Here is a 27939-nt window from a genome sequence, read left to right on the forward strand (position 1 = left end):
ATTGGATCTATGTTTTCTCTATTATACATGCAAACTTTCAATTTACCAAGGCATCATCCTAACTAGCATACTATGGAGTATATACACTACAAAAATCTAGTTAGATGACTTACCTTTGTTGTAGCTTTGAAACCTTAAGCCTTCAAGAGCCTAGCACCCCAAGTTTGATGCCTCAAATGCTTCACACAACACCACCAACAATGGAGAACTTGAGAAGAGATTGTCTTGCACACACAAAATCGGCTATCCCTCTTGTATCTCACTTAAGTGCCGATTTTGGTAGCCATGAGGTTTCTTATATAGTGTGACACAACTAGGCACCATGTAAACCCTAATGTGCATGACTTTCCACATTCCTTAGGCTCCATGGGTTTTAACCTCCATGGAGTATCCATGGGTCACCACATGGGTTTAGCCAAACATAAAGAACTATGGATCATAAGCCCACTTTATAAAAATGAATGATTTACACAATCAATCCCCATATATTTAATTAGTCTCTTTTGATCACAAAATTAATTCCAAATTAATTCTTGATCAATACTAATTAAATAATGCGATTTCATATTAATATATTACAACTTATAATATATTAATAAATCATAAATGTCCTCTTCTCAAAAGTCCATCCTTACAAATTGTTCTGGTGCCATGCAACACAAATGGACCATGCTACTCTCGGGTCAAGTACATACCAATTATAGTTATGGGCTTAGACAATAAATCCAACAGTAAATCCCTTGATTCAAGGGATTACATCTAATATATAGTATATACTAAGAACCGATCTTATCACAAAGATACCAGATTTGTGATATATTCTATGCTTATCTATATCATTACCTAATATACAAAGATATCTTCTTAATATACAAAGTATTACAATCAGATAACTAAACTGTAAGCTAACGCTGATAAGCTTGATATGTTGGCGATGTCGATGTTGTAGTCGCTAACGCTAATCTATCAGTGTGTCGTGTGTTAGACTCATCAGATCATAAGGTGTGACCTTACAATACATCCTTAAAATAGTGGGATCCCCGTTTCTATAATCGTATATATTGTACCAATAGGGTTAAACCCTAATAGAGCTTGGTGTCTCGCTTTGTGCGACTATTCTCTTTGTGATAACCTTTTCTTAGTGAAAGTATCTTTTTTATCATCCTTGTTCTTCTATTTCTGTTTACTTTTGTTTTGTTTGTTTGTTCTTTTTTATTCATACTTGAGTGTATGCAATCGATACAAACCTTCAGTACCCTTTGTATGCGTCCAAGAAGCACTTCCACTTGATGCCTTCCATGGATTCTACTTTTTGGTCTATTCTGGGCAACAGAGAACAGTCCTTTAGGCACACTTTGTTCAGGTCCGTGTAGTCAATGCATATCCGCCAGAAACCGTCGTGTTTTTTCAATACGACGGGGTTGTCTATCCATGAGGGGAAGATTGATTCTCGGAGAATCTCGACTTAAACATGTTTTGTTACTTCGTTGTTGATGGCTTTGTTATGTTCCCCTACTTGCCCTCACCTTTTTTTTATTATGGTGCTTCTAGGTGAGATGTAGTGGTCGTGTTCGATTATCTATGTATCGAATCCTACCATGTTTGTTGGTTCTCATGCAAAGATGTGTTCGATTATCTATGTATCAACATTGTTGCCTTTGTAGGTATTTATAGCTATTTCCTTGATTCTTGGAGATGGTCTTTACAATCTAGTAAAGATAGTTGCCATTTTCGTTAAGGCAATCTGGAACAACACCACCAAACCACAAGATCTCCCTACAACAAAACAGATCCTAGGTAAGATTCAACTTTAATTTCCAATGTGCTATCAACCTTTTCTTTTTATCATTCAAGTGTATATATTTGGAAACCTGTGGAAAAAGCTCCATAACCTTATCAATAAGCTAAATACGTTTTAAATACCCTAAAATTTTCTTTCTAGACTCCGAAAAAACCAAATCACAACTAGAGGAACAAAAAAGAGACGTCGTGTTCCTAAAACACAGTATCCCATCATGGTTGGCAGCCTCAGGCTACGTAGCCCAAGTCGCAATATCCATGGCCACAATGCCTTTAATCTTCCCACCTCTAAAATGGTACCTCGTCCTTGCCTCATACATCATCGCCCCCGCCCTCGCCTTCTGCAACTCATACGGAACCGGTCTCACAGACTGGAGCCTCGCGTCCACGTACGGCAAAATCGGCCTCTTCATCATCGCGTCAATCGTCGAATCCGACGGCGACATCATCACCGGATTAGCGGCGTGCGGCGTCATGATGTCGATCGTCGCCACCGCCGTCGACCTAATGCAAGACTTCAAAACCGGTTACCTAACTTTATCATCCGCCAAATCGATGTTCATGAGTCAGTTGGTTGGCACTGCAATGGGATGTGTGATCGCGCCGTTGACTTTTTGGATGTTTTGGAGCGCGTTTGAGATCGTAACACCCGATAGTCCGTATAAAGCGCCATACGCGGTTATATATCGAGAAATGGCGATTCTTGGGGTGGAAGGGTTTTCGAAGCTTCCGAAACATTGTTTGGCGTTGTGTTGTGGGTTTTTTGTGGCGGTGTTGGTTTTGAATTTTGTTAGGGATTGGAGTCCGGCGAAGGTGGCGCAGTTTGTTCCGATTCCGATGGCGATGGCGGTGCCGTTTTATATCGATGCGTATTTTGCGATTGATATGTTTGTTGGGACGGTGATTTTGTTTGTGTGGGAAAGATTGAATAAGAAGGATGTGGAGGATTATGCGGGTGCGGTTGCTTCCGGTTTGATTTGTGGGGACGGGATTTGGACGATTCCGTCCGCGATTCTCTCGATTTTGAGGATTGATCTGCCGATTTGTATGTACTTTGGACCTTCGGTGAGCTCTTGAGGGGAATCGTTTAATTTTAGATTTGTAAATATAATTTCGGTTTCGGTTTTCATTCGGTATTTGATTGTTTAAAAGAGATGTAGATCACTAGTGTAAATGAATGTAAGTTCTGTTTATGCTTATGTTTCTGTATTGACGATGACATCCGAAATGTTTTAAAATGGATAAAAATACATTTATTTGGAAATGCTTTGATAACGTATTTATCATGTTTTTCTGGGAACAATTTACGCAACATTTTTGTTAAAAGAGGTACTCTGATTTTTATAAAGCATAAACAAAATCGGTCTTTTCTGGTCGTGAAAAATGGGGATGTCACAGTTGGTATCAGAGCATTAGTTTAAGCGAACTAGGAATAAGGATTTATTTCTAGACTTAAACTTAGAATGCTAAGCGATGATTGTGAGGAGTGTGTCTAATATATTTTAGGTAGTACACCTAAATAGACACAAGCACTAGCTTATTTAGGGAAAATGCCTAACATGCTTTTATGTGCTAAATGATTTGTGATGCTTTATGCTATCGTTTGATCGGATCTATGGTTTGTTGCCGACTAGATCTGGAAATCTTATGTGCTCAGGTTTCTAAACATTTAATTACGATATTAGAACTGACATGTAACTTTTTGGAGTAATAAGGAGGAATACGCGTGTAAATCTTCCTCTATCTATATTCTCGTCTCGATACACCGAACGCCTGCTTTGGTATATAGAATGTCATGATAAGGACTCATAGCAGACTGAGCAAATGGAGGAAATGAGAAGGCTTACGATATTGAATGATACCTATCGAAAGATATTTTAAGAGTGATATCTTGCCTTTAGAACGCGTCTAAGAAATAATATGTCTAGTACGGGAGAAGTAAACTTTTGATTAGTAGAAAGAAAGATTTTTTGTATAATCCATGAAGTTATCCCATCGTCTGACATTTCCATCACCTACCGAGTTGAAGCAGAATTGACGATCAAAGATACGCATGGAAGAAGTCCTAGTAGAGTCTAGGAAAAATTATATGATTGTTTGGACATATTTGTATGTGTTAAAATTGTTTTTGTGATAGTAACTTGGAAAGCTGCGAGACAATACTTGGGACGAGTATGAGTAGGTGTGAATGGTAGTAGAGGCCTATACTATCGGAAGCACATGACTCACACTTGGATCGGGGAAAGTCACAAGGTTACCAAGAAGCTAGTAGTTGATTCCGTTTTATTCAAGTATGTCATTACCATCGTTTCGGTAATGATTAAGAAGATGATTGTTGTTTCGACCCTAGTGGTCATATCAAATTGAGTCTGACTAAGATGAGTATGTTACGTGGTTCAGAGAACCAAGTTCGATGTATCATCTGACTTAAGCCAGAAGATTGAAGTGAAAGATAATCGAAGCGGTCAATAGAAGTATCACGCTAGTTAAAGAAGTTGGTAGCTAGAAATGCTACATGTTAAAATGTGATTATATCACATTAGAACATGAAGGAAAGTATATTCCATTCCGGAATTTGACTCTAAGAGACCTGAGTCTGAGCGTTGCAACATACGATGAGAGTTCATTGAAAGTGTGACATGAAGGTCATGATTGAAAGTGTAACAAGACATAGAGAACGGGTGCAAGATCAAGCACCGCTTGCAGTCAAGAAGACCAGGAGTTAGATATGCATTCGAAGAAACATAGAAGCTACGATTATTACCTAGGATGAAGAGATAACGTATGGAGTCATTATACAGCCCTGTTACGTTGATGATTCTGGGACGTAATCATCCTAAGGGGGAGATAATTGTAACGCCCGCACATTCGGGCTAGCCAATTTAGAGACAATAAGCATTAAAAATGAGTTATTGGTGGAATATTATTTATAAGGATTAATCTTAACCAAGTGGTAGTATATGTTAAAAGGGTTCCGTACATATAAAGAACGCCGAAATCCGATTTATAACGAAGAAGTTATGGCCCGTCGAAGTTTTACGGCAAAACCGGCACGACACCGAGAGACGTAAATAGTGAATTTACGATAGAGGACTTTTTGGCCTTAGTGATCTAAACAAAAGTTATATTATACGTTAAACTGAGATCGTGCATAAAAAGAACGCCCAAATCTGACTTCATATGAGGAAGTTATGAATTTTCAAAGATTTGGCATAGTAGTGCACGACCCGAAACTCGAATTTTAGATCGAGCGGTTTTTGGCCTACGTGACCGAAATGCGATTTGAAGATCTCATTAATAGGAAGTCAACGATAAAAAGAAAGACGAAAACGGAGTCTGTATGAAAGAGTTACGAATTTTCAGCGGTCATTTAACAGTATAATCTCCTCCTACTATTAAATTTAAGATCGGTCAAGAATTAGCCTACCGAGTCAAAATGAAAGTTGTAGATCTTATTTTTACCTACACGTGGATATAAAGAACGTCGAAAACAGAGCTCGTATGCGAAAGTTACGGGGTTTAAAAGTCGGCAGAGTGCTGCTGCAAAAGGGGTGACGTGGCACAATCTTGGCCATTGCTTTCTCCTCAAGGCTTGCCACTAGATGGTGACATGTGGTACTAATTTCAGCCATATTTCACCCTATAAATACAACCCCTTCTACCCTCATTTCTTCACACCTCCACCCATCTCTCTATACTCTCTCTCTAAACCTCCCAAAACTCCCCTAGCGCTAGAAGAAAGCCTCGGAGCGCTCGACCGCTCCGAGACGAAGAGCTTTCGGCTCGGAAGTTCTGCCCCTATAGAGCCCGACTTCTAGCCAAACCTCCTCGTATGTAAGATACGCCTACCCTATTTTAAATATAGCTTTTATTTAAATATAGTATTGTTATTAGGAACTTATAACAAATATTTAGGCTATTATTATGAGTTATATAAGTGTCGTTATAATATCTTTTTAACCACTCGCGGTACGGAGAATCTGGTTTAAAGGGCCGCATAGGGTTGTTGTATTTCAGAAGTGCTATATGCCAAAATGGTCATGCCCTCCGGTGTTTTATGTCTGGCTCCTGTCTGTACATAGTGGGTGAAGAGTATTGTTTAACGCTTATATAATAGTAATAATAGCTAGACTATTAATTAGTCTCGGTGAATATTAGACTAAACTCTAGTGGTAATGATACTAGGTTTCGTCGAAAGAAAATAAATTAATAGAAGCGAAGCGCTGTCTGAGTTCGGAATCACCACCTTAACAAGTGAGTGCATAGTTACTTTCATCTTACACATAGATATGAAGTATTTTATATAAATTACGTGGTATGTGTGCATATTATTTGAATACTTGCTTTCTATGCTGGATGAACGATTTTATACATGTTTTAAATAATTTAAAATGTATATGTATTTTATATCTACGAATATGTTGGGTAAACCATGGGTAGATGAATGATGAGAGATGAAAGATGATATGAGTGAACATTGGCAGCTATAGACTTAGTGCCTAACAAATAACATCGGCAGCTATGGACTTAGTGCATATAGAATAAACATTGGTAGCTATGGACTTAGTACCTGTTAAATAAACGTTGGTAGCTATGGATTTAGTACCTATTAGCTGAACACCGGTAGCTATGGATTTAGTACCCGATGAATGAACTTTAGCAACTGTGGAATTAGTGCTTTACGAACAAGCATTGGCAGCTATGGACTTAGTGCCTATCATATAAACCCTGGAAGCAATGGGCTTTGAAATGAACGAATGCAGGATAGATGATTCTTAGGGTAGATCCTTAAGAGTAAGGAAGATAATGGGGATGGGTAATTGGGTTGATTGCTTGATGTTTAAACATAATAATTAAATTATTGTGGGTTGAAAACCCTATGTACTCACCAGGTTTCCCAACCTGACCCACTCAAGCTTATTTGTATCATAGGTGTCGATATGAAGCTACTTTACACTGAGGGATTTAAAAGAGATGTAGATCACTAGTATAAATGAATGTAAGTTCTGTTTATGCTTATGTTTCTGTATTGACGATGACATCCCAAATGTTTTAAAATGGATAAAAATACATTTCTTCGGAAATGCTTTGATAACGTATTTATCATGTTTTTCTGGGAACAAATTCCGCAACATTTTTATTAAAAGAGGTACTCTGATTTTTATAAAGCATAAACAAAATCGGTCTTTTCTGGCCGTGAAAAATGGGGATGTCACAAAAAATAATAAATAGAAAGTAAAAGACACAAAAGTTCTCTAAGTTGTTCTTTCATCAAGAAAGAGTTTTGTCTTCACCAAGAAGACGACGATTGACACAAAGCCACGATCACAACATTAGGGTTTGCCCTAATGTTGTATATATACTAATCTATACATGTAAATCCCTTGATTGAAGGGATTACATCTAATATACTACTAAGAACCGATCTTATCACAAAGATACCAGATTTGTAATCTATTCTATTCTTATCTATATCATTACCTAATATACAAAGATATCTTCTTAATATACAAAGTATTATAATCGGATAACTAAACTGTAAGCTAACTCGGATAAGCTTGATATGTTGGCAATGCCGATGTTGTAGTCGTTGACGCTGATCTATCAGCGTGTCGTGTGTTTGACTCATCAGATCATAAGGTGTGACCTTACAATACATCCTTAAAATAGTGGGATCTCCGTTTCTATAATCGTATATATTGTACCAATAGGGTTAAACCCTAATAGAGCTTGGTGCCTCGCTTTGTGCGACTATTCTCTTTGTGATAACCTTTTCTTAATGAAAGTATCTTTTTGATCATCATTGTTCTTCTATTTCTGTTTACTTTTGTTTTGTTTGTTTGTTCTTTTTTATTCATACCTGAGTGTATCCAATCGATACAAACCTTCGGTACCCTTTGTATGCGTCCAAGAAGCACTTCCACTTGAAGCCTTCCATGGATTCTACTTTTTGGTCTATTTTGGGCAACGAATAACAGTCCTTTGGGCACACTTTGTTCAGGTCCGTGTAGTCAATGCATATCCGCCAGAAGTCGTCGTGTTTTTTCAATACGACGGGGTTGTCTATCAATGAGGGGAAGATTGCTTCTCGGAGAATCTCGACTTAAACATGTTTTGTTACTTCATTGTTGATGGCTTTGTTGTGTTCCCCTGCTTGCCCTCACCTTTTTTGTTTTATTATGGTGCTGCCAGGTGAGATGTAGTGGTCGTGTTCGATTATATATGTATCGACTCCTACCATGTTTGTTGGTTCTCATGCAAAGATGTGTTTGTATTTTTTTCAACAATGCCACGAACTTTATTATTCTTGTTTCTTCCAGGGTTTTCCCAATGCAGATTGTTCACTATGGGAATTTCTCATGGATCACTTCTTTTACTTTGGGTTCAACTTTTATTAGATGCTTCTTCCCCTCGTGATTTCTTTTGGCTTGAAGACTTGTTTGCATTCTGTTCTTCATGGTGCTTCTGCAACTATGGTGACGATTCCTTCATCTGTATAGAGTTTCATTAGGTTGTAGATCGTGGATACAATTGCTCCGTATTGTAATATAGCTCATCGCCCGAGTATGATGTTATGTTCCGACGGTGCCCTAACGATCATGAATTCCAAAACTGTTGCCTACTTCCTTTTATTCCGTTCATCCCATATAGTGAGTGGTAAATGGAGTATACAGATTGGCCAGATGTTTTGCTATGCGAATCCTGTCAACCTTTCTGGTGCTGGTTTGAGTCCTTCTTTCCAGGTGTGCGGTAGTTGCTGGAAATAGTGTCCGTACATAATTTTTGTTGCGCTACCGTTATCGATGTATACCCTGTGTATTTTTGTATTGCCGATGTGAGCTTGGATTATCAGCGGGGTTTCTCCTTCCCATTATGGCGGTGTAGGGTCATCCGGAGAAAAATATAGTTTGTTTATGGTTATCTTATGGTTGGTGAGTCGCTAGGTTGCTGCTTTCGCTCGTCGGTAGTATGACGCTCGTATGGCTAGGCTGCTGCTTTCGCTCGTCGGTAGTATGACGCTCGCTCATCGGTAGTATGGTGCTCGTATGTCCTTCTGTCTTTACTTTCTGGAGTGGTGTGTGTCGACATTCGGTCAGATTCTTTTTCCAGTTTCCGCAAGTTTTCCTTTCATCATTCGTTCCTCTATTTTTTTAGGACGACGCAATCTGTTGTGTGGTGTCCTTGCTTTCTATGGTACTCATAATATTTGTTTTTGTTTGGGAATTGGTGTGTGTTGCGACGTTGGGGTTGTGGTTTGTCAAATACCACTAGGATGTCCGACCTTTTATATCTCTTGTCGTCGCGTGTGTAGGGCTGGAATTGCCTATTTTTCCCGTGTGTATTGATGTTGTTCCTCTGGGGTCTTTGGGGAAACGAGTGTGGTTCCTTCTAGTTATGTACTGACCTTGCTATGCGGAGGAAGGCTTTTTTAGTTGTTGTGCATTCTTCTTGTCTTAGGTATCACTCTACCCTTTGTTTCAGTTCCTATCTGGTTGTAGGTTTTTTCCCGAGGAATTTCCATGGCAACAGTCTTGGCAGCAGACCGTACGTGAATGCCCGATGATTAGCTTTTCGTATTGGCCAATATGTTTAGCGTTGTTTCATTGAATATTTTGAGATTTCAAACTATACATACCATCAAATACTCCGAAATGTACGTTCTCAAATTTCAGATTTCAAACTATACATACCATCAAATACTCCGGAATGAATAGTACTTCTCTATAATGCCTTATGTTAAAAATAGTGGTTATTTTTCTAAATTAAAAAAAATAAAAAATAAAACTAGTTATTATTAATAAGTTATTTATTTATACTAACCTAACGGTATCAGGTGTTTGATCTATCTTTTAAGGTCGATGGTTGAAGTCTCATTGTGGATATAGATGAAATTAAGTATTACATTAGGAATATATTAGATTTACGGGTTAAAAAAATAATTTAGTTAATTTAGATTTGATTATGAGATATATTTATACATAACAATTTTTCTCCGAGAAAATGACAAAAATAGCTAATTATCCTAATCACTTTCCAGAAAATAGCCAAAAAAAATCGAAATTGCAAAAATGGCCTTCAAAATCGCAGATGGGAATGGTCCATCTGCGATTTGACTTTTCCATCTGTGAATGTACAAGTACCTAAAGCACAGTTGTGCTTTAGGTACTTGTACATTCGCAGATGGAAAAGTCCATCTGCGATTTTCACTATATACCTGCGATTTTTCGCAGGAAATTCTATAAAAGGATTTTTTTTCCCTCATTTTTCACTCTTCAATATAGAAAAACTTTCTCTCTCTTGGGGATTCCTTTTGACGATTTCTTGAAGAAAATGGACGATTACTTCAACAATCCCGAAAATATGGTTAGATTTTAACTCTTTTTATGTTTATTATTTTATTATTTATTGTATTAGTTAGTGTAAAAAAATAAATTATATTGTTTGTGATAGGTTAATTTTGTTGTATTTGATAGTTTTAATATTTTCTATTACTAAACTTGAAGTTGAAATGCTATTTTGTTAGTGGTTGTATAAATGTACAAGTAGAGACTGCGTAGAGTGTGCATCGGGTAGTTGTACATTTAGTCAAATGGTTAGAATATGCTTATTTTTTTTAAGTTAGTAGTTAAATAAATTGTTAGAATAATGTTTACAATATGTTTGGTTAGTGGTTTACAATATATTTGGTTAGAATATGTTATTTTATATAATTTGAAACTTAAAAATTGTTTGTATATTTCTCGTATAAGTTGAAAATTTGTTAGTTTAGTTGTCGTTTTAGTTGAAAATTGTTTGTTCTTCTTTATATGGTTAGAAAATGTTATTTGATATAATTAGAAAGATAAAAATCGTTTGTATATTTGTCGTATTACTTGGGAATTTGTTTATATAGTTACCGTTTACGTTGAAAAATTGTTATAGTATGTTATTGTTTTTTAGCGTAAATATATAAATTATTTATTAAATATTTGTATTTGCATTGTTATTATGTTATTATTGCATTTAATAATAAAATATTTTAAAATGAAATAGTTGTTTAGTTTTCTAATATGTTATTGTGTTTTTTGCAGCATAATTCTAATTATTTCGATGTGAAAGCTATTGTAAACTTAAAGGGATCGGGGTGTAACATATGGGAAGTGTTTGAAGTGTTAGATGGTGTGAGACGTGAAATATTTAGAGATACAGTATTTGGTTATTTGTTGGACGTCCCTCGTTTACAAGGGGACGGATTGTTGTTCCACAAAATGTTCCTTCATCAGATACGGCCGGACGCTGTTTTATCTCCAGATGGAATAAAACGGTTATATTTTAGAGTAGCCGATACGAAATTGGTATATGGGCCGGAAGAGTTTTGTTTGATAACCGGGTTGAAATTTGCGGAGTATCCAAAAAACATCAGGAAAAAAGTGTCAGAAAAAATAGTTAGTACTAAAAAAAGATGTTTATTGCGTGAGCGGCTATTTCCGAACCATACAAATAGTTCGGTGAAAACCGGTGACCTGAAAAGTTTTATTTTAAATCAACCATTCTTAGAAGTTGACGATGCCGATGCAGTTAGAGTATGTTTGATTTACATTTTATGTGAAGGTTTTTTGGGAAAAAAAATAAATGATCGCGTGCCACAAGATTGGTTTTTTTTGGCTGAGAATTTGGATGTTTGGAACAGGTATTTTTCTTTACTTTGATACTTTTATATTATTAATGTTAAGTTATATTATAACTAAATTTTTTTTGTTTTGTTAATTTCGCTTGGGGTAGCTATTTATGGGATTTTACGTATGATGACCTTGAGGATACATGGAACAAGATAAATAAATATTTATCACTTCCTGAGCGTCGTCAAACTTTAAAATACACTGTCTCAGGATTTACGGCTCCAATTAGGGTATAAAAATTTACTTATATTTAAATGGTTTTATTGTTATGATAGTTTTTTTAATTTTAAATTTTATTACTATAATTGTAAAAATTGTAGATATGGATATATGAGATGCTTCCGGCTGTTCGTGCGTGTGGATTTGTATTGAGAAAAAATAGAGACATGCCTCGGATGAAACGATGGAGTGGGACAAAAAAATTGAAATGGGTTGATGTGAACAAGATTTTTTCAAAGATACAGGTTTATAAATTTTTTTTAATTATTAATAAAATTCATTATTATACTTTTATATGCAGTTTTAATATGTTCTATTTTTTAGGAGGGACAACCACCAAGAAATAAAATGTCACCGAGTGATGATGAGATGACATCTTTTTATTATATGTCATTTCAAGAGTATGTATATGGTGAACGGAAATCAGTTCCATCCCAGTACGGGACCATTTTAGGAGACAAGACGAATCTTCGTCTAGTATGTCGTCTAGTGGTCGCTCTCATGGTAGAGGTGGGCGCAGCGGAAAACCCAACCTAGAGGAGGTGTTGAAACGGCTACATGCACTGGAGCAACATGTGTTTACGAACCGAGAACCTACAGATGTGTTTGTTGAAGAAGTAAATAATGAAGATCTATGGAATAACATAAGTTTTGAGGAGTCTGCAGTATTCCAAACAAAATTTGATGAACGGGTTAGTTACACGCTACATTATTTTTTTTAATTTATTAACATATATTAATATTTGTGTTCATATTTTATATTTGCAAATTTAGGTTGTAGAAGATGAAGTGATGAATAAAAATAATACAAATGAATATATTTTTGGTGATATTGAAGACGACAAGGTTATTATAGATATTACATTTACGATTTTAATAATTTATTTTTAATGTTTCTTTCGTTAATAACTATAATGTGTTAATTTTAATGTAGGAGTTGGAGGAGAGGAATGAGAATGCGGGTTGTAGTAGGAACAAATTTGATGATGATGTGTTTGATGTAAATGATAATGAAGCTAAAGAGGTTGTTATACTTACATTTATTTTAATATTTATTTAGTAGATTGAAACATGTTTAATTAGAGATTTTTGCTTATTAATTTAGGTGTCGGAGGAAGATGAAATACAAATTACGGGAAATGTAGATTATTATGATGCTTATGGTTTTGATGGCAAAGAAGTTACACCCGATAAACCGAGGGTTCGAAATCCATCAAAGTATTTGTGCCCTCCGTACACCGAGGTATTCGTTTAATTTAAAAACTTATATCGTAATAATAGAATTTTTTCTATGTGAATTATTTGAAAGATAGAGATGTAAACATTTCAATATTGTTTTAGCTGCACACAACACCGAAACAAAAAAGAAGAGCAAAAAAGAAGGTTGATATGAAATCAAGAAGCCCCGTTCCTCCTCCAGCATTTGCTGTTGCTCACGACTTCTCCGTGTTGCGCCTGCAGCCTTACGTAGCAGGCGGTGAGGTTGTGATCCAGAATTATTTATTTCATTCATATGACGTGCAGCATAGTTTGTTTAATTTGGTGTTAGATAGAGAATTTTGGAGCGCCTTGCTTGGGCATACACACGACGGATGGTTGGAGTCAGCGGTAAAATAATACTTAATTTATTTTTTTAAAAGTATTTTCTTTTTTAGTTATTAACAAAAGTATCATAATTTTGTGCAGCATATCACCCTTTGGTATAGAATACTGTTGGAGAGACGTTTTGATAACGACCGACATACAATAATGCCGACAAATTTTTTTGTTTGCCATGCTGTGGAGGAAGGGCAGGATTGGAGGGCGTTTATGGCTGTTATTGCTAAATACCCCAACTTCATGGTTGCTTGGTGGGATGTCGATACGGTAAACTAAATTTTATTTTTTAAAATATTATCGTTATTGTCGTTATGTTTTGGTATTCTTATTTCTAAACAAAATTTATTTCTTTTTTATCCTTATACAGGTCCTATTACCGATTCATTCAGCCCCTAATCACTGGTTATTTGGGGAACTTCGATTGGCGAATATGGAAGTCCATATTTATGACAGTCTCGGTAGAGTGGCTTATGAAAATTTCAAGCGTGATGGAACCTTTACCAAATTTTGAGGCTCGGGTGGCAAATTATTTAGACAAGATTAACTATTGGGCCCGGAGGAACATCCCAAGGATTCCATTGAATATGCAATTCATATTTGAAACAAATGTTCCCCAACAAAGTAGCCATTTGGGAAATTGCGGTGTATTTGTTTATATGTTTATGGAACAATTAGTTTCAGGCCAACCAATACGTGAACTTATTGACCCAAGGAACGCAACTTTAGAGTTTCGCCAACGGATGGCAAAAATTTATTGGGGGTCGAGTCTTGGTCCTATGTAGTTGGATCTTATATTTGTATATGTAATTGTATGTTGAATTTAATGACCTAGTAATAACTTAAATACTTGCAACATAAGAACGACACCACCATTTGTTTTAAAGTAACAAGTACAATGCTCTAAACATAACAACAAATACAACAATTTATTGATGTAACAAATACTAAAAAGCTTACAACTTGTAAATAATAATTGCCAAAAACATCACCCAACTACAAACCAAGGCTATCTTTAACTGCTTATTTTCTGATTGAAAGAGCTTGTTCCTGTTAGCTATTTTAGCTATTATGATAGATGATTGGTCCTTATCTTCATCAACCCAACTGATAAACCCGCATTTTGGTCCCTGTAAATTTAAACATTGACAATAAAAATTGTTGCTATATAATGATTAGAGTGTAAATATGAATGAGGTTAAGAACATGATACCAAATATGGGCAAGCGTAAAATAATCTTCCTGGGTTTTTAGTTGTACCCGAAATCCTAATGATACGTTCACCTCCGCAGTTACAGTATGCCATTCGCCTTTTTTAGTCTATCTAATATGAATTAATTTCACATATAAATTTAATGGAGTTACATTACACCCATTTATAGAAGAAATTTTATTACAAAAAAGTATCTTTGACTATGAAATGAATTGGTTTGACTACGAATTTAAAAAGTTGAACTATGAACTGCATACAAGTACATTGTATTGTCTTGTCGGTCAGTGATGTTTGACTATGAAATGAACTGGTTTGACTACGAATTTAAAAAGTTGAACTATGAACTGCATACAAGTACATTGTCTTATCTTGTCGGTCAGTGATGTTTGACTATGAAATGAACTGGTTTGACTACGAATTTAAAAAGTTGAACTATGAAATATGAACTGTAGAGAAACACCAATTTGTATATAATTAAAATTGTATTTGTGTGATGATTATAATACACTTTCATTGCTTGTGAAAATGAGTACTTACACCGAAAGAAGCTTTACTTAGCTACCAATGTTCCTGCATAATCTACAAAGAACAAATCCTAATACCTTCACAGCCATCAAGAAAACGGATACCAACCGCTTTCAATTCTGTTTTGTGGCTTTAGGTTGCGTGGTATAACATAATAGTTTTATTGACTTAATTAAGATTTCTTGCTAATGTATCTCGTGTACTCTTTACTTATCAGTAATTTATGTTTGTTTTTTTATGCAAATTCGTACCTTTCTTAGGTACATGATACCGTTGATATATGTGGGTTATTTACCCCTTCTTGGGAGCTATCTGACAACAATGTACTTCGCAGTGGCTTTAGATGGAAATCATGAACCCCTACTCTTAGCAATTGGTTTGGGAACCTTAGAGTGTGAAGAATCATGGAGATGGTTCATGATGAGGTTAAAAGATTGTTTAGGTGAGGATACAGAGGTTGGTTTCATAAGCAACCTATGTGATAAAATAGACTTTGGTGTTCAGAGTGCCTACCCGGATTCGTATCATGGATATTTTCCTAAAGATATAGCTCGAAAAATACGTGAGTCTGTCGGACATAACGATACGGAAGTCGAATCGTTGTTTTGGAAGTCATGCAATGCATATAGCGTTCATGATTTTTACTTGTGTCTGGAAAGGTTGCAAAGTGCATGTAGGAAAACCACCTTTCTGCACCTTGCTTAGGAGTCCAATTTACTGGCTTGACGATATAGCAATTTCAAAATGGACACGAGCATTTTTCCCAAAAGTACGTTACAATGTTAAATCGATTGACGTCCCTGAAATTTTGCAAATTATATCCACACGTGAGTTTCCTATAACAACGATAATTGAGTTAATCAATACGTCGATACAATCAAAGTATGGTGAACGGGCTGAAGTGGCGGGTAAGGGAGATTGTTATATTTAGTTTTTTTCTTGTGTTATTATTTTTCTAAAATTATCAAATTTTCCAGGGAGGTTGTCTGGTGGGTTGACCCCTTATGTTGACAGTAAGGTTCAAAAACGTGTCAACAAGTCTTATAATTGGATGGCAAGACGTTTGTATAGGGATACATTTGAAGTCGATGACAATTTTGCCACCACCAACGTACAACTTGAACGAAGGGTATGTAGTTGTGGGAAATGGCAAAAAAGCGGTATACCATGTGGCCACGCTATAACATGTCTAAGAACCCGTACGTCTGAAGCCATTCACGAAATGGTTGATTACAAGTTCACTAATTTCGTGTATCGACTTGCATATGGATCTGAGTTGGTGAATACTATACCATCACATGTGCTTTGGGAAATACCAAATGAAACGATGGTCCTGTTACCTCCCTCAATGCAGTAGTTATTCATGTACCCCGTTTATATTTTATGTCGTATTATGTATTAGTTATTTATGTACCCCGTTTTTATTTTATGTCGTGTTATGTATTAGTTATTCATGTACCCCGTCTATATTTTATGTCGTATTATATATTAGTTATTTATTTTATGTCGTTGTATTAACGATTGAGGAAACAACATACATTAAAAGTAAGGGACATTTATTAAATAGTAACAAAACACACATACAACAACAAGCAACTTAACTAACGAAAAACAATTAACTTAACCAACATGCATATTAAAAATGAGGGACATTCTTTAAAAGATTCCATGCATCTAAGTGGGTAAACTCGCTACCATCATATTCAAAACGGTATAGTTCCAAAGCCACCTGTCGCAGAATGTCTTCATCCGTATTTTCATGTTCATTATCCAACTCGTTATAAATACGTTGAAATTGTTTCACCTTTATTTTCAAATCCAGAAACTTCACTTTGACATCTCTTCTTCTTCGATATTGAGTACACCCCATTAAATGGTGAAACAAATGATAGACACGAGACCAAAATGATCCAGCGCGAACTTGCGGGGGACCCGGTGGAAAATCCTCCTCTACAGTTATAATCCAAGCTTGAACCAAAGCGACCTCCTCTTCGTTCCTCCATATATGTGGTACAGGTGAGTCCATAATTGCAAGGGGGGAAGTAATACGATACAATTAAACTGGATATTAACAACTATTTATAGCGACTCCTTATTTTCCAGGTGCAATGGCTTGTCAACTCAAGTAGCAGTGTATTGTGTTGTCATTCGACGGGGATGACTTGTCAACTCAAACAGTGATCTGTTGTGTTATAAGTATAGTACACTGTGTTCGTCAGTTAATTTTGACTATGAATTGCAGACATATTAGAAGATTGGACTGCGATTTTGTGTATAAACTACTATAAATGGACATTAAGTTAAATAAATAGTTTACTAAACAACCAATACAGCTGTTCAAATATTGTTTTTTGAGATTTGACTCTCTTTGTTTCAATCAAAATGAGTTCTATATCATGGAGCAATGAAGAGTTCTTGGTTCTTACATGTGCTTATATTCATGTGTACGAGACAAGCAAGTTGAACGATCCAATGTTTTGGAGCCGTTTAACCAATATTTTCAACGCTGAAAACCGAATGACTACAAGAAACGATCGTGACGAACTAGACATCTTAGCAAGATGGTATGAAATGAAAACCGAAGTTCTATTATTCAATGATCTTTATACCAAAATTGACGACACCCGTTTAAATGCTATTGAGGAGGTCATCTTGGAAGCTGCTAAGGAGGAATACAAGTCATTAAGTGACGGGTTGGAATTCCAGTTTGAAGCCCCTTGGAATATTTTGAAATATATCCCGTTTGTTTGAAATCTATTTCAGTTTATTATGTGAGTACTAGGTTATTTTCATGTATTTCGTATGTATTGGATGCATCTCCTATGTTTAATTTCAATTAATAAATGTCCATTGCATTAGTTTTCACAATACATTAGAATACATTACTAACAAGAATTCCATGAACCATTACAAACATTACAACAATTACATGAAAAACAACGACATACTACAAACAAAGCATTAAAATAAAAAACAAGTCCATGGGTTATTATTAACGGAAATTAGAGCGGTCTACATGAAATACTGATTATTTTTTACAACCTTCCAAACTTCCTCATATTCGAAGTCTCTGCCGTCACGCTCACAGATGTAAAAATCTGTAACAACTTCCAAGAACTCTTCTTCGTCTCGACAACGAAGTTTGGTACTTTTCGCATAATTACACGCTCGATTGAACCATGTCACTTCTTCCTTTACATCCATCCATTTCGTAACAACATCTGATTGTTCTCGTTGTTGTCCTTCTCCCATCTCATGGTTGAACAAAGCTGTTATGCGAGTCCATTCATCACCTACTAGGCAATGCGGGGGAGCAAGTAACGATACACCATCCTTAACACTTAGCCAGCATCGTGTAAGAACCAACACCTCGTTTGTCGTCCATGGCCTTTCTGAATTGGAACCAGGTACTTCATTCGAAGAACTTGCTACATTCGACGACATTTCTAAATATGGGAGTTCGTTTCGTTTAGGTGATTTGGGTGTTTGGTTTTTAGATCTTAAACATCTATTTATATAAATAAATACAGGACTATGAATTATAACTTTGACTACGAAATGGTTGCATTTGGACTACGATTTTCAGCTTTCTGCAGTGACTTATCATGTCAAACAGTCATTTATGTCTTGTGACTTAAGAGTTTGACTACGATTTGCAGGTTACTGCAGTGACTTGTCATTAATGTCTAGTCATTTCAAAGTTGGACTATGAATTAGAACTCTGACTACGAAATGGTAGCATTTAGACTAGTATGTAAAATACCACTTATAGCACCAGTTTATTATAATGTCGACTTTATTATGAGTTCCTCACACAAATTCGAAGTTTGCTCATGCAACGAAGTAGATTGTTACTACTGTGATTCAGTTGACCCTTTTTTTACACCCTCTTCAGCCGGGCCATATATGTCAGATGAAAATTTTGAAGAATTGAAGAAGGCTGAAGAACAACAAGAAGAGGACAAAGAGTCATCCCGACCTCTCACTCAACGTGGTAATGATATTGCATCGGAATGCAAACAAGCTCAAGAATGGATAGACCTCAATAAAAACAAAATCAAAGAGCATGAAGATTGGATTAAAAAATACTAAGAAGGCAATCAAAATGACTGAAAAATGGCTTGCTGAGAAGGACGAGCAGTTGATACACATTATGGTGCAAAAGGATCGTTTGGAAGACAAAATGAGAATTAGGGATGACTATATAACAATGGAGAAAGAGAAGTACCCATTGCAGTTCCCTGAGTTTAAAAATTAGTTACAAAATTGTTGTAATATTATCATGATACAGATTAGGTTGCAAAAGGATCGTTTGTTGTTTTTTTAAATAACATGTTGTAATTGTTATAATCTGCAAACTAAATTTTATAATATAAAAGCTTCATTAATTGTTATAATCTACAAACTAAACTAAAATATGAAAGCATAGCAATGTCTTGTAAGATTTAATAAAAAAATTACAATATATAATAAGTTAACAACTCTTCATTTCAAGGTTGTTTTATATCAAAATCAGCATCATAGGTTTGTGAGCAACTCGCTGAACCACCAATATTAAATGCCATTTCTGCAGTAGAAATTGTGTGACGTGCTCCACTACCGGACGCCCTTCCAGTACAATTGTTTCTCATGTGTCCTAGTTGACCACATGTAGAACACTCTTTTCTAATTGGACCCTCGCCTTGGGATGGAATGCGGTCTGTGTTTCTTGGTCTGCCTGGCTGATGTTTATCCATTATAGGTGGCTTAACAATCATCAAATCATCGGGGATATCCCATTCGGATGGCTTTGGCAAAGGATTTATTGATTCCTCATACGTTTTCCTCAATGTTTCGGTAAAGTAAGCATTTAATGCATACCTCGAGCAGTCTTGGTAATTGTTCACTGTTAAACATCGTATGACATGACCACAAGGTATCCCATCAAGTTGCCAATGCCTACATGTACATGTCATATGTTGGAAATCAACAATCACATTTTGTGCCCCCTTTTTGACCTCGCATTTCGTATTTGAGATCATGCGAACATCCCACTTAGTAAAAGTTTTTTTGTTTTCTTTTACAATTTCATTGGCCCAAGGGGTAAGTATTGTTGTTGCTTCCGCTAAAAAAACAGGCAAAATGAAGAAGTTAAGATCAATAACATCAAAATTAATAAAACATTAATATTAAAAATTTACTTAATACCTACAAAGTTACGTCTTTGAAACCACCATTGTTGTATTGTTGCACGGAAAAAATCGATCAACATAAGTATTGGCACCTTACGTGTGTGTCTAGATAATGCATTTATAGACTTCGCACTGTTGGACGACATAAGATTGTATCGATTCCCTTTAAAATGTGCCCTTGACCAAGTTTCTGGATTTATACTTTTTAAGTACTCCCATACTGGTTCTTTTGTCTTTTTCATAACATCCATGGCAGCGTCAAAAACATCAACTGTGTACGCCCTACAAGCCTCCCAAAAAATTCATTTAACTGTGTTACTCTTCCCGAATCTAGATACTATGTTGAAATACAAATGGACACCACATATTCCATGATGAGCGTGAGGAAAAATGTTGGCAACGGATGTTGCTATAGATGGAGACCTATCAGATATAATTGTAAGCTCCTGCATATTTCCTATGCAATCACATAGTTTTTGAAAAAACCATGTCCAAGAATCGGTACACTCATTTTTGCATATACCATATGCAACCGGTAATATTTGGTTTTGTTCGTCCTTAGTAACTGCAAGTAACATGGTACATTTGAACTCGCCCTTTAGGTGGGCTCCATCTACTACTAGGGTCGGTTTGCAAAATTTGACAAAAGCGCGTACCTACAATACATTGTATATCTATTCAAATACACCAAAATAAAAATGAAAAAATTAATAAAATATTATAATACTAACCGAGCAACCGAGTGCGACGTACAAAAACTCAAAGCGATCATCACCATCTGTTTTAATATGTGTCACCGTACCCGGATTATGTTTGACCAAATTGTGACAATACGCCGGAAGTTTGGTAAAAGAATCCTCTTTCGTACCCCTTAACAACAACAATGCATATTGCTTCGCACGCCATGCCTGATGGTATGAGATATTGATATTCAATTGAGCATTCATATCATTAATAATATCTTTTCCCCGATAAACTCTACTATAGTCTTCAGCCAAAACATCAGCAAGATATTCACCCAAAACATATTTGTTTGCTTGTCGATGATTAGGTTGCAAAATTGTTGAAGAACATGTGTGTACATCAACAAATTTATTCACTTGGAAAAGTCCATCAGAATTTTTAATTGCTTTTGCTCTTAGTAACCAAGAACAATTTTTCGAAACACACACAACTTCATACCTTGATTTGGTGGATCTACTTGTCCTCGTCTGAAAACCTTCTCGAAGACATTTTTTACCAATACACCACTTTAAAAGTTCTTTGTTCTTAAATATACTCTCACATTCAATCTTTTGAAGATTCATGTCTACCATCTATGTTGGGATATCTTCATTAATATCAACTGGGCATGCTGGTACAGGGGGCATACCGTAAAAAAGGTTATCGGGAAACTTAGCTTTAACTTTATCACCCAACTCATCTCTATCTGAATTGCTTTGTAGGTCGGTTATATCTAAATGTACATCAGCAACATCAACATAATCCCCCGTAAACATGCTTTTTTCAATTTTTTTGACTCGAATTTTTTTTCTTTTTACTTTTATCTACCACACGCCTATTCATAACTTAAACTTCTTGTTCGACAACATCATCACAACGACCACCCACATCATTAAGATATGTACCAACATCATCATCACCAACATACTTGTAATTCTCAGGATCCACATAGTTAATAGGTGAATAACTAACATTAACATTTTCAGCAACACTGTGAAACTGAGGTACACTAGGAGTATTGAAAGTACCTATCGGATCGTTGCTCCCTTTATAGCTGCATAAATTACCAACCGGCTGATTTCCACTGTGACCACCCTCATTAACCTCATCTACTTCATCAACCACCACAAACACTTTCACAGCCCTTCCTCCACTACATTTGATTACATTTATCAACATTCTAATATCCATGTCTTCAACTATAGCTATATAATAATTTAATTTAGGATGATGGAAACGAAGACTAATTCTATATTTGTCTAACAAACCAATTTTGCTTCTCACCAAAGATACAAAATCACTATAACTAATATACTCAGAAAATATCAAAGCAAATTCAGAAATACCTCCCTGTGGACATACGTATTATAGATTTGTTTCAATAACTTCCCATCTCCTACCGGTTACAAGACAAACCAAATATTCAATCATTTTTTTAGAGAGATTTTAGAGAAATTTCCTAAACAAATAGCAACTAAACTGATAATTTTTTACAAAAGTTTATATATAGTAACATTATTTTGTAGTCAAACCAATTGATTTCATAGTCAAATTAAAAATTTTTTTTTTAAAAAAACGCAAATTCGCAGATGGAATACAGAGAAAATCGCAGATGGACACAGTCCATCTGCGATTTTAACCCTGAAATGCCCTATATATATAAAAAAAAAATTAAAAAAAATTCAATCCACCTGCGAATGTACAAGTGACTAAAGCACACTTATGCTTTAGCCACTTGTACATTCGCAGATGGAATGTGCAAATCGCAAATGGACAATTCCCATCTGCGATTTTCATGGGCATTTTTGCAAATTCGATTTTTTTTTGTTATTTTCCGCAAAATGATTAGGATAATTGACTATTTTTGTCATTTTTTCTTTTTCTCCAAACACTATATTTTAAAATGTTAGTGTGTTTGTGTACGAATCTAACAATTTAATTGTCTAGATTAAATTGAACTGCTGTTTACTCTCCTTATCCGATTGACATTCCCAATGGGTGCCAAAATAATAGTCACAAAAAACAAAAAATAAGCATCAAAGATCGAGGCACAATTTTACTACGCCAAGCAAGCTAGCGAGCTTTCAGGGGTATTCGTCACTCCATCTTCGAGTTTCGTCAATGCCTTTCTTCCTACTCCCTCAATAAACTACTACCAACTCATCTCATCTCATCTCCATCTCGTCAACTCATCTCTGAAAAAAATGGGAACAGAGAACCACAGATCGTCCGTTGAAATATCGGAACCCTTGCTTCACGAATCAAATCAGGAGAAACCCATCGAATTGGATCTAGAAACGATTCCGGAATGGAAAGATCAGATCACGTTAAGGGGTTTAGTTGTGAGTGCTTTACTGGGAACACTTTTTTGTATCATCACCCACAAGCTCAATCTCACCGTCGGGATCATCCCTTCGTTAAACGTCGCCGCCGGTTTGCTGGGGTTTTTCTTTGTCAAATCATGGACTACTTTCCTCGATAAGTTGGGGTTTTTTGTCAAGCCGTTCACGAAGCAGGAGAACACTGTTATTCAGACTTGCGTTGTTGCTTGCTATGGCCTTGCTTTCAGCGGTAATCCTTTTCTTTTGTTACTTAATTGCAGAGTTAATCGTTGTGCTTTTTGACAGTGATTACCAATATTTATTTCTGTTATTTATCTGTGCTTGAATATTTACTTTAGAAAGGAACAATCATAATTTTCGTCTATTTGAAATTGGGCAAATTGCAATAGATGACATAGCACTTTCATTTCATTTGTTAATTTGGTTACTTGAGTCAAAAAAGCCATCCAACTTTTTAAATCCATTACATAAACCATCTAAATGAAAACAAGTTAGGAAATAGTGAGAAAAGTTTCATTTTCCTGACTTTCTTTATTAAGTCTAAAAGAAACACAGCATATATAGCTTACCAAAATAAATCCTGTCCCCATCAAATCCATCAAGTCAAAAAAGAAGCTAACACCTAAGAGACTGCTTTGCGGAAAATTTTCTAGTTTTCCATGAAAATTTTGAAAACGCATTTGTTTGATTTAATTTTCAAAAAATTTCCAAGAAAATGAAAATTTTCTGTTTTCCAAATTGTACGTAATTTAGAAAAGTGATTTTTATAATTTTCCAAAGTTTTCTAAATTTCTAAGATGGAAAATGAGAACTCCACCTGTTCCAACCAAACGTGTTTTCTAAAATTTTCATTGAAAACCGAAAATGAAAACTCAACTCTATTTTCCAAAAACATTTTTCTAGAAAATGAAAACAGTTTTCTACAATTTTCTTGGAAATTTTTTGAAAACTGAATCAACCAAACTCGTTTTCAAAATTTTCATTTCCATTTTCAACTAGAAAATTTCTGCAACCAAACGCATTTTAAGCCTTTATTTCAGAATTGGAACTAGTGAGGAGGGCATTCACGTCTTTTTGCAATTTTGGTCTCCGTTTCAAATGCAATACAACTTATTCTAAAGGCATGAGATATCTTTTTGCATATGAAAGAGATTTGTATAGCTTTTACCATGTTGTGATACTGTTTGCTTGTTTAAATCATTTGTTTAATGTGTGTGTGTATGTATGTATACAGGTGGATTTGGGTCATATCTACTTTCAATGGATGAAAGAACATACAATTTGATTGGTGCTGATTACCCTGGAAATCGGGCTGAAGATGTTAAGAACCCGGGATTATTATGGATGATGGGTTTCATTTTTGTTGTCAGTTTTCTTGGCCTTTTCAGTCTTGTACCACTTCGCAAGGTAATAAATAATAACTTGTTCTTTTTTGCTTTGATTTTGCATGTTAATTGTTAAGGTATAACAAGTTTTGTTTGGATAAATAATGTTTAGTAGAATTATTTGTTTGGAGGGAAAAAACTAAAATGGGTGTGAATTTGTAAAATGTTTGGATTTAATACGGAAAGCCTCATTTCTCTGTTAACTCGTTCTTTCTACATTAAGTCAAAAAGAAATATCAACAATTTATTATTTTTGTATTTTTATGGAATTTCAGGTGATGGTAATGGATTATAAACTTACATACCCCAGTGGAACAGCCACAGCAATGTTGATAAATAGTTTTCACACTACCACGGGGGCAGAGCTTGCAGGGTAATATGGTCTTTTATATTATATGATATGCTGCTTTTTTTTTTTTGAATACTTGGCAAAAAAAATCCACAGAATTAATGAAATAAAATAACATTATGATATATATATATTTCATTTCATACAGGAAACAGGTAAACTCTCTTGGCAAGTATTTGAGCATAAGTTTTGTGTGGAGTTTCTTTAAGTGGTTCTTCAGTGGTGTTGGGGATTCATGTGGTTTTGATAATTTTCCTAGTTTTGGCTTGCTGCTCTATAAGAACACGTAAGTCTTTTTTTTTTTTTTTTTTTTTTTTTTTTTTTTTTTAATGCTTTGAAAATTTCCAAGTAATAAGAATCTTACGCATTAAAAGTCATCATAAAAAGCAAAAAGTAACAACATACTTTCTTGACTCTTTATTATATCACCCCACTTTCATTTCTTTCTGTTACAACATTCTGCTTTAAAAATTGAGTTAATCTCATAAAAGACCTTATATTTTGTGTTTTTTCCGGATTAAACCTCAACTTTACTTTTTTCCTGAAAAAGACCTTATATTTTTTCTTTTTTTTTCCGAAAAAACCCTCAATTTTGTCTTTTTTCCGAAAAACCCCTCAACCTTCTAACTGTTTCCAAAAAAACCCTCAACTTTTTTAGTTTTTTTCTGAAAAAAACCCTCCAACTTTTTTTTTCTCCAAAAAAAGCCCGCATCCTTCTAACTATTTTCGAAAAAACCCTTAACTTTTTAGTTTTTTCCGAAAAAAACTCTCACATTTTACAACTTTTTTCAGAAACCAGATAGAAAAAAATGGAAAAATACAAGGTCTTTTTCAAGAAAAAAATAAAATTGAGGTTTAATCCGGAAAAAAACACAAAATATAAGGTCTTTTATGAGATCAACCCTTAAAAAATCGACCCAGTTATATCAATCCCACCCAAATACAAAGCAATTTTCACTGCTATAACTGCATAGAAAGAATTGGAAGGTGGATGCTATAATACACAAATAAGTGAAAGTAGGTTGCTACTTATTTTTGATATTTGGTTTTACTTGTTTATGCAGATTTTACTTTGACTTTAGTCCAACTTATGTTGGATGTGGACTTATTTGCCCTCACATAGTCAACTGTTCGGTGCTTTTTGGAGCTATTGTCTCATGGGGATTTCTTTGGCCGTACATTACTACACGTGCAGGCGATTGGTATCCAGCTGATCTTGGCACCAATGACTTCAAAGGTCTCTACGGTTACAAGGTAAATATTTTTCCACCTATGTGATTTCTTTTATTATAAAAGTGTCAAAAAATGGACCAGAAGCGGTAAATATTGACATCCAGAGGGACCATTTTTGTAACTTAGCCAAAAAAACAATATATTTACAAGTACAATGTATAATTTGATAGCTATTTCAAAGTATAATGCATAAATAAGAAAAAAAATGGAAGTACAATGTCATAATAAAAAAAAAGTAGGATGCTATAATACACAAATAAACAAAAGTACATTGCTCTTGCATTTAGCCCATGATAACACATCATCAACATTGTTGCTTTTGCAGGTATTTATAGCTATTTCCTTGATTCTTGGAGATGGTCTTTACAATCTAGTAAAGATAGTTGCTATTTCCGTTAAGGCAATATGGAACAACACCACCAAACCACAAGATCTCCCTACAACAAAACAGCTCCTAGGTAACATTCAACTTTTATTTCCAATGTCATATAAACCTCTTCCTTTTATCATGCAAGTGTATATATTTGGAAACTTGTGGAAAAAGCTCCATAACCTTATCAATAAGCTAAATACGATTTAAATACCCTAAAATTTTTCTTTCTAGATTCCGAAAAAACCAAAGCACAACTAGAGGAACAAAAAAGAGACGCCGTGTTCCTAAAAGACAGTATCCCAACATGGTTGGCAGCCTCAGGCTACGTAGCCCTAGTCGCAATATCCATGGCCACAATGCCTTTAATCTTCCCACCTCTAAAATGGTACCTCGTCCTCGCCTCATACATCATCGCCCCCGCCCTCGCCTTCTGCAACTCATACGGAACCGGTCTCACAGACTGGAGCCTCGCGTCCACGTACGGCAAAATCGGCCTCTTCATCATCGCGTCAATCGTCGGATCCGACGGCGGCGTCATCGCCGGATTAGCGGCGTGCGGCGTCATGATGTCGATCGTCGCCACCGCCGCCGACCTAATGCAAGATTTCAAAACCGGTTACCTAACTTTATCATCGGCCAAATCGATGTTCGTGAGTCAGTTGGTTGGCACTGCAATGGGGTGTGTGATCGCGCCGTTGACTTTTTGGATGTTTTGGAGCGCATTTGAGATCGGGACACCCGATAGTCCGTATAAAGCGCCGTACGCGGTTATATATCGAGAAATGGCGATTCTTGGAGTGGAAGGGTTTTCGGAGCTTCCGAAACATTGTTTGGCGTTGTGTTGTGGGTTTTTTGTGGCGGCGTTGGTTTTGAATTTGGTTAGGGATTGGAGTCCGGCGAAGGTGGCGCAGTTTGTTCCGATTCCGATGGCGATGGCGGTGCCGTTTTATATCGGTGCGTATTTTGCGATTGATATGTTTGTTGGGACGGTGATTTTGTTTGTGTGGGAAAGAGTGAATAAGAAGGATGCGGAGGATTATGCGGGTGCGGTTGCTTCCGGTTTGATTTGTGGGGACGGGATTTGGACGATTCCGTCCGCGATTCTCTCGATTTTGAGGATTGATCCGCCAATTTGTATGTACTTTGGACCTTCGGTGAGCTCTTGAGGGGAATCGTGTAACTTAGATTTGTAAATATAATCTTGGTTTCGGTTTTCATTCGGTATTTGATTATTGAAACTAATTGTGTGTATTGTTTCATGATTTCATTGTTGTGTTGGCGCATTGACAATTTATTTAACTGGTTTCTTTAATTTTATAATTGATTAAGGAAGTTGAAGATGGTTATAGTT

General features: G+C 35.7%; 3 protein-coding genes, 1 long non-coding RNA gene and 1 pseudogene across 4 annotated transcripts; 4 read left to right on the forward strand and 1 right to left on the reverse strand.

Moving 5' to 3' along the window:
- The first annotated feature begins 2020 nt into the window (after positions 1–2020).
- On the forward strand, positions 2021–2888 carry LOC145162996 (putative metal-nicotianamine transporter YSL6 pseudogene; annotated as a pseudogene).
- Positions 2889–12338: 9450 nt separating this feature from the next.
- LOC145163164 (uncharacterized) lies at positions 12339–12815 on the forward strand. The gene is made up of 3 exons (XR_013739615.1): positions 12339–12370; positions 12613–12702; positions 12784–12815. It is a non-coding gene; the product is annotated as an uncharacterized LOC145163164 (long non-coding RNA).
- A 2518-nt stretch (positions 12816–15333) lies between these two features.
- Positions 15334–16369, forward strand: LOC145164645 (uncharacterized). The gene is made up of 3 exons (XM_079083356.1): positions 15334–15574; positions 15672–15920; positions 15990–16369. Exons 1-3 carry the CDS (start codon positions 15334–15336, stop codon positions 16367–16369), a joined length of 870 nt encoding a protein of 289 aa, XP_078939482.1.
- A 3133-nt stretch (positions 16370–19502) lies between these two features.
- LOC145164646 (uncharacterized) lies at positions 19503–20434 on the reverse strand. The gene is made up of 2 exons (XM_079083358.1): positions 20200–20434; positions 19503–20116 (listed from the first exon to the last, which is right to left on the reverse strand). The coding sequence occupies exons 1-2, from the start codon at positions 20432–20434 to the stop codon at positions 19503–19505; spliced, it is 849 nt and encodes a 282-aa protein (XP_078939484.1).
- A 2481-nt stretch (positions 20435–22915) lies between these two features.
- LOC145167248 (putative metal-nicotianamine transporter YSL6) lies at positions 22916–27920 on the forward strand. Its single transcript, XM_079086383.1, has 7 exons — positions 22916–23477; positions 24483–24655; positions 24909–25006; positions 25131–25268; positions 26047–26236; positions 26541–26673; positions 26820–27920. The coding sequence occupies exons 1-7, from the start codon at positions 23111–23113 to the stop codon at positions 27752–27754; spliced, it is 2034 nt and encodes a 677-aa protein (XP_078942509.1). The 5' UTR covers positions 22916–23110; the 3' UTR covers positions 27755–27920.
- The last annotated feature ends 19 nt before the right edge of the window (positions 27921–27939 follow it).

The sequence above is a fragment of the Lactuca virosa genome, chromosome 3 (genome assembly GCF_052849685.1).
Source record: "Lactuca virosa cultivar CGN04683 chromosome 3, Lactuca_virosa_CGN04683_v6, whole genome shotgun sequence".
Taxonomy (NCBI): domain Eukaryota; kingdom Viridiplantae; phylum Streptophyta; class Magnoliopsida; order Asterales; family Asteraceae; genus Lactuca; species Lactuca virosa.

Coding starts and splice junctions, on each gene's coding strand:
- LOC145164645 (XM_079083356.1), top strand. CDS start 15,334: ATGTACTTCGCAGTGGCTTTAGATGGAAATCATGAACCCCTACTCTTA. Junction 15,575..15,671: donor AGATATAGCTCGAAAAATAC/GTGAGTCTGTCG, acceptor GTGTCTGGAAAG/GTTGCAAAGTGCATGTAGGA. Junction 15,921..15,989: donor TGAACGGGCTGAAGTGGCGG/GTAAGGGAGATT, acceptor CAAATTTTCCAG/GGAGGTTGTCTGGTGGGTTG.
- LOC145164646 (XM_079083358.1), bottom strand. CDS start 20,434: ATGGATGTTATGAAAAAGACAAAAGAACCAGTATGGGAGTACTTAAAA. Junction 20,117..20,199: donor TCAAAGACGTAACTTTGTAG/GTATTAAGTAAA, acceptor CTGTTTTTTTAG/CGGAAGCAACAACAATACTT.
- LOC145167248 (XM_079086383.1), top strand. CDS start 23,111: ATGGGAACAGAGAACCACAGATCGTCCGTTGAAATATCGGAACCCTTG. Junction 24,656..24,908: donor GTCTTGTACCACTTCGCAAG/GTAATAAATAAT, acceptor ATGGAATTTCAG/GTGATGGTAATGGATTATAA. Junction 26,674..26,819: donor TACAACAAAACAGCTCCTAG/GTAACATTCAAC, acceptor TTTTCTTTCTAG/ATTCCGAAAAAACCAAAGCA.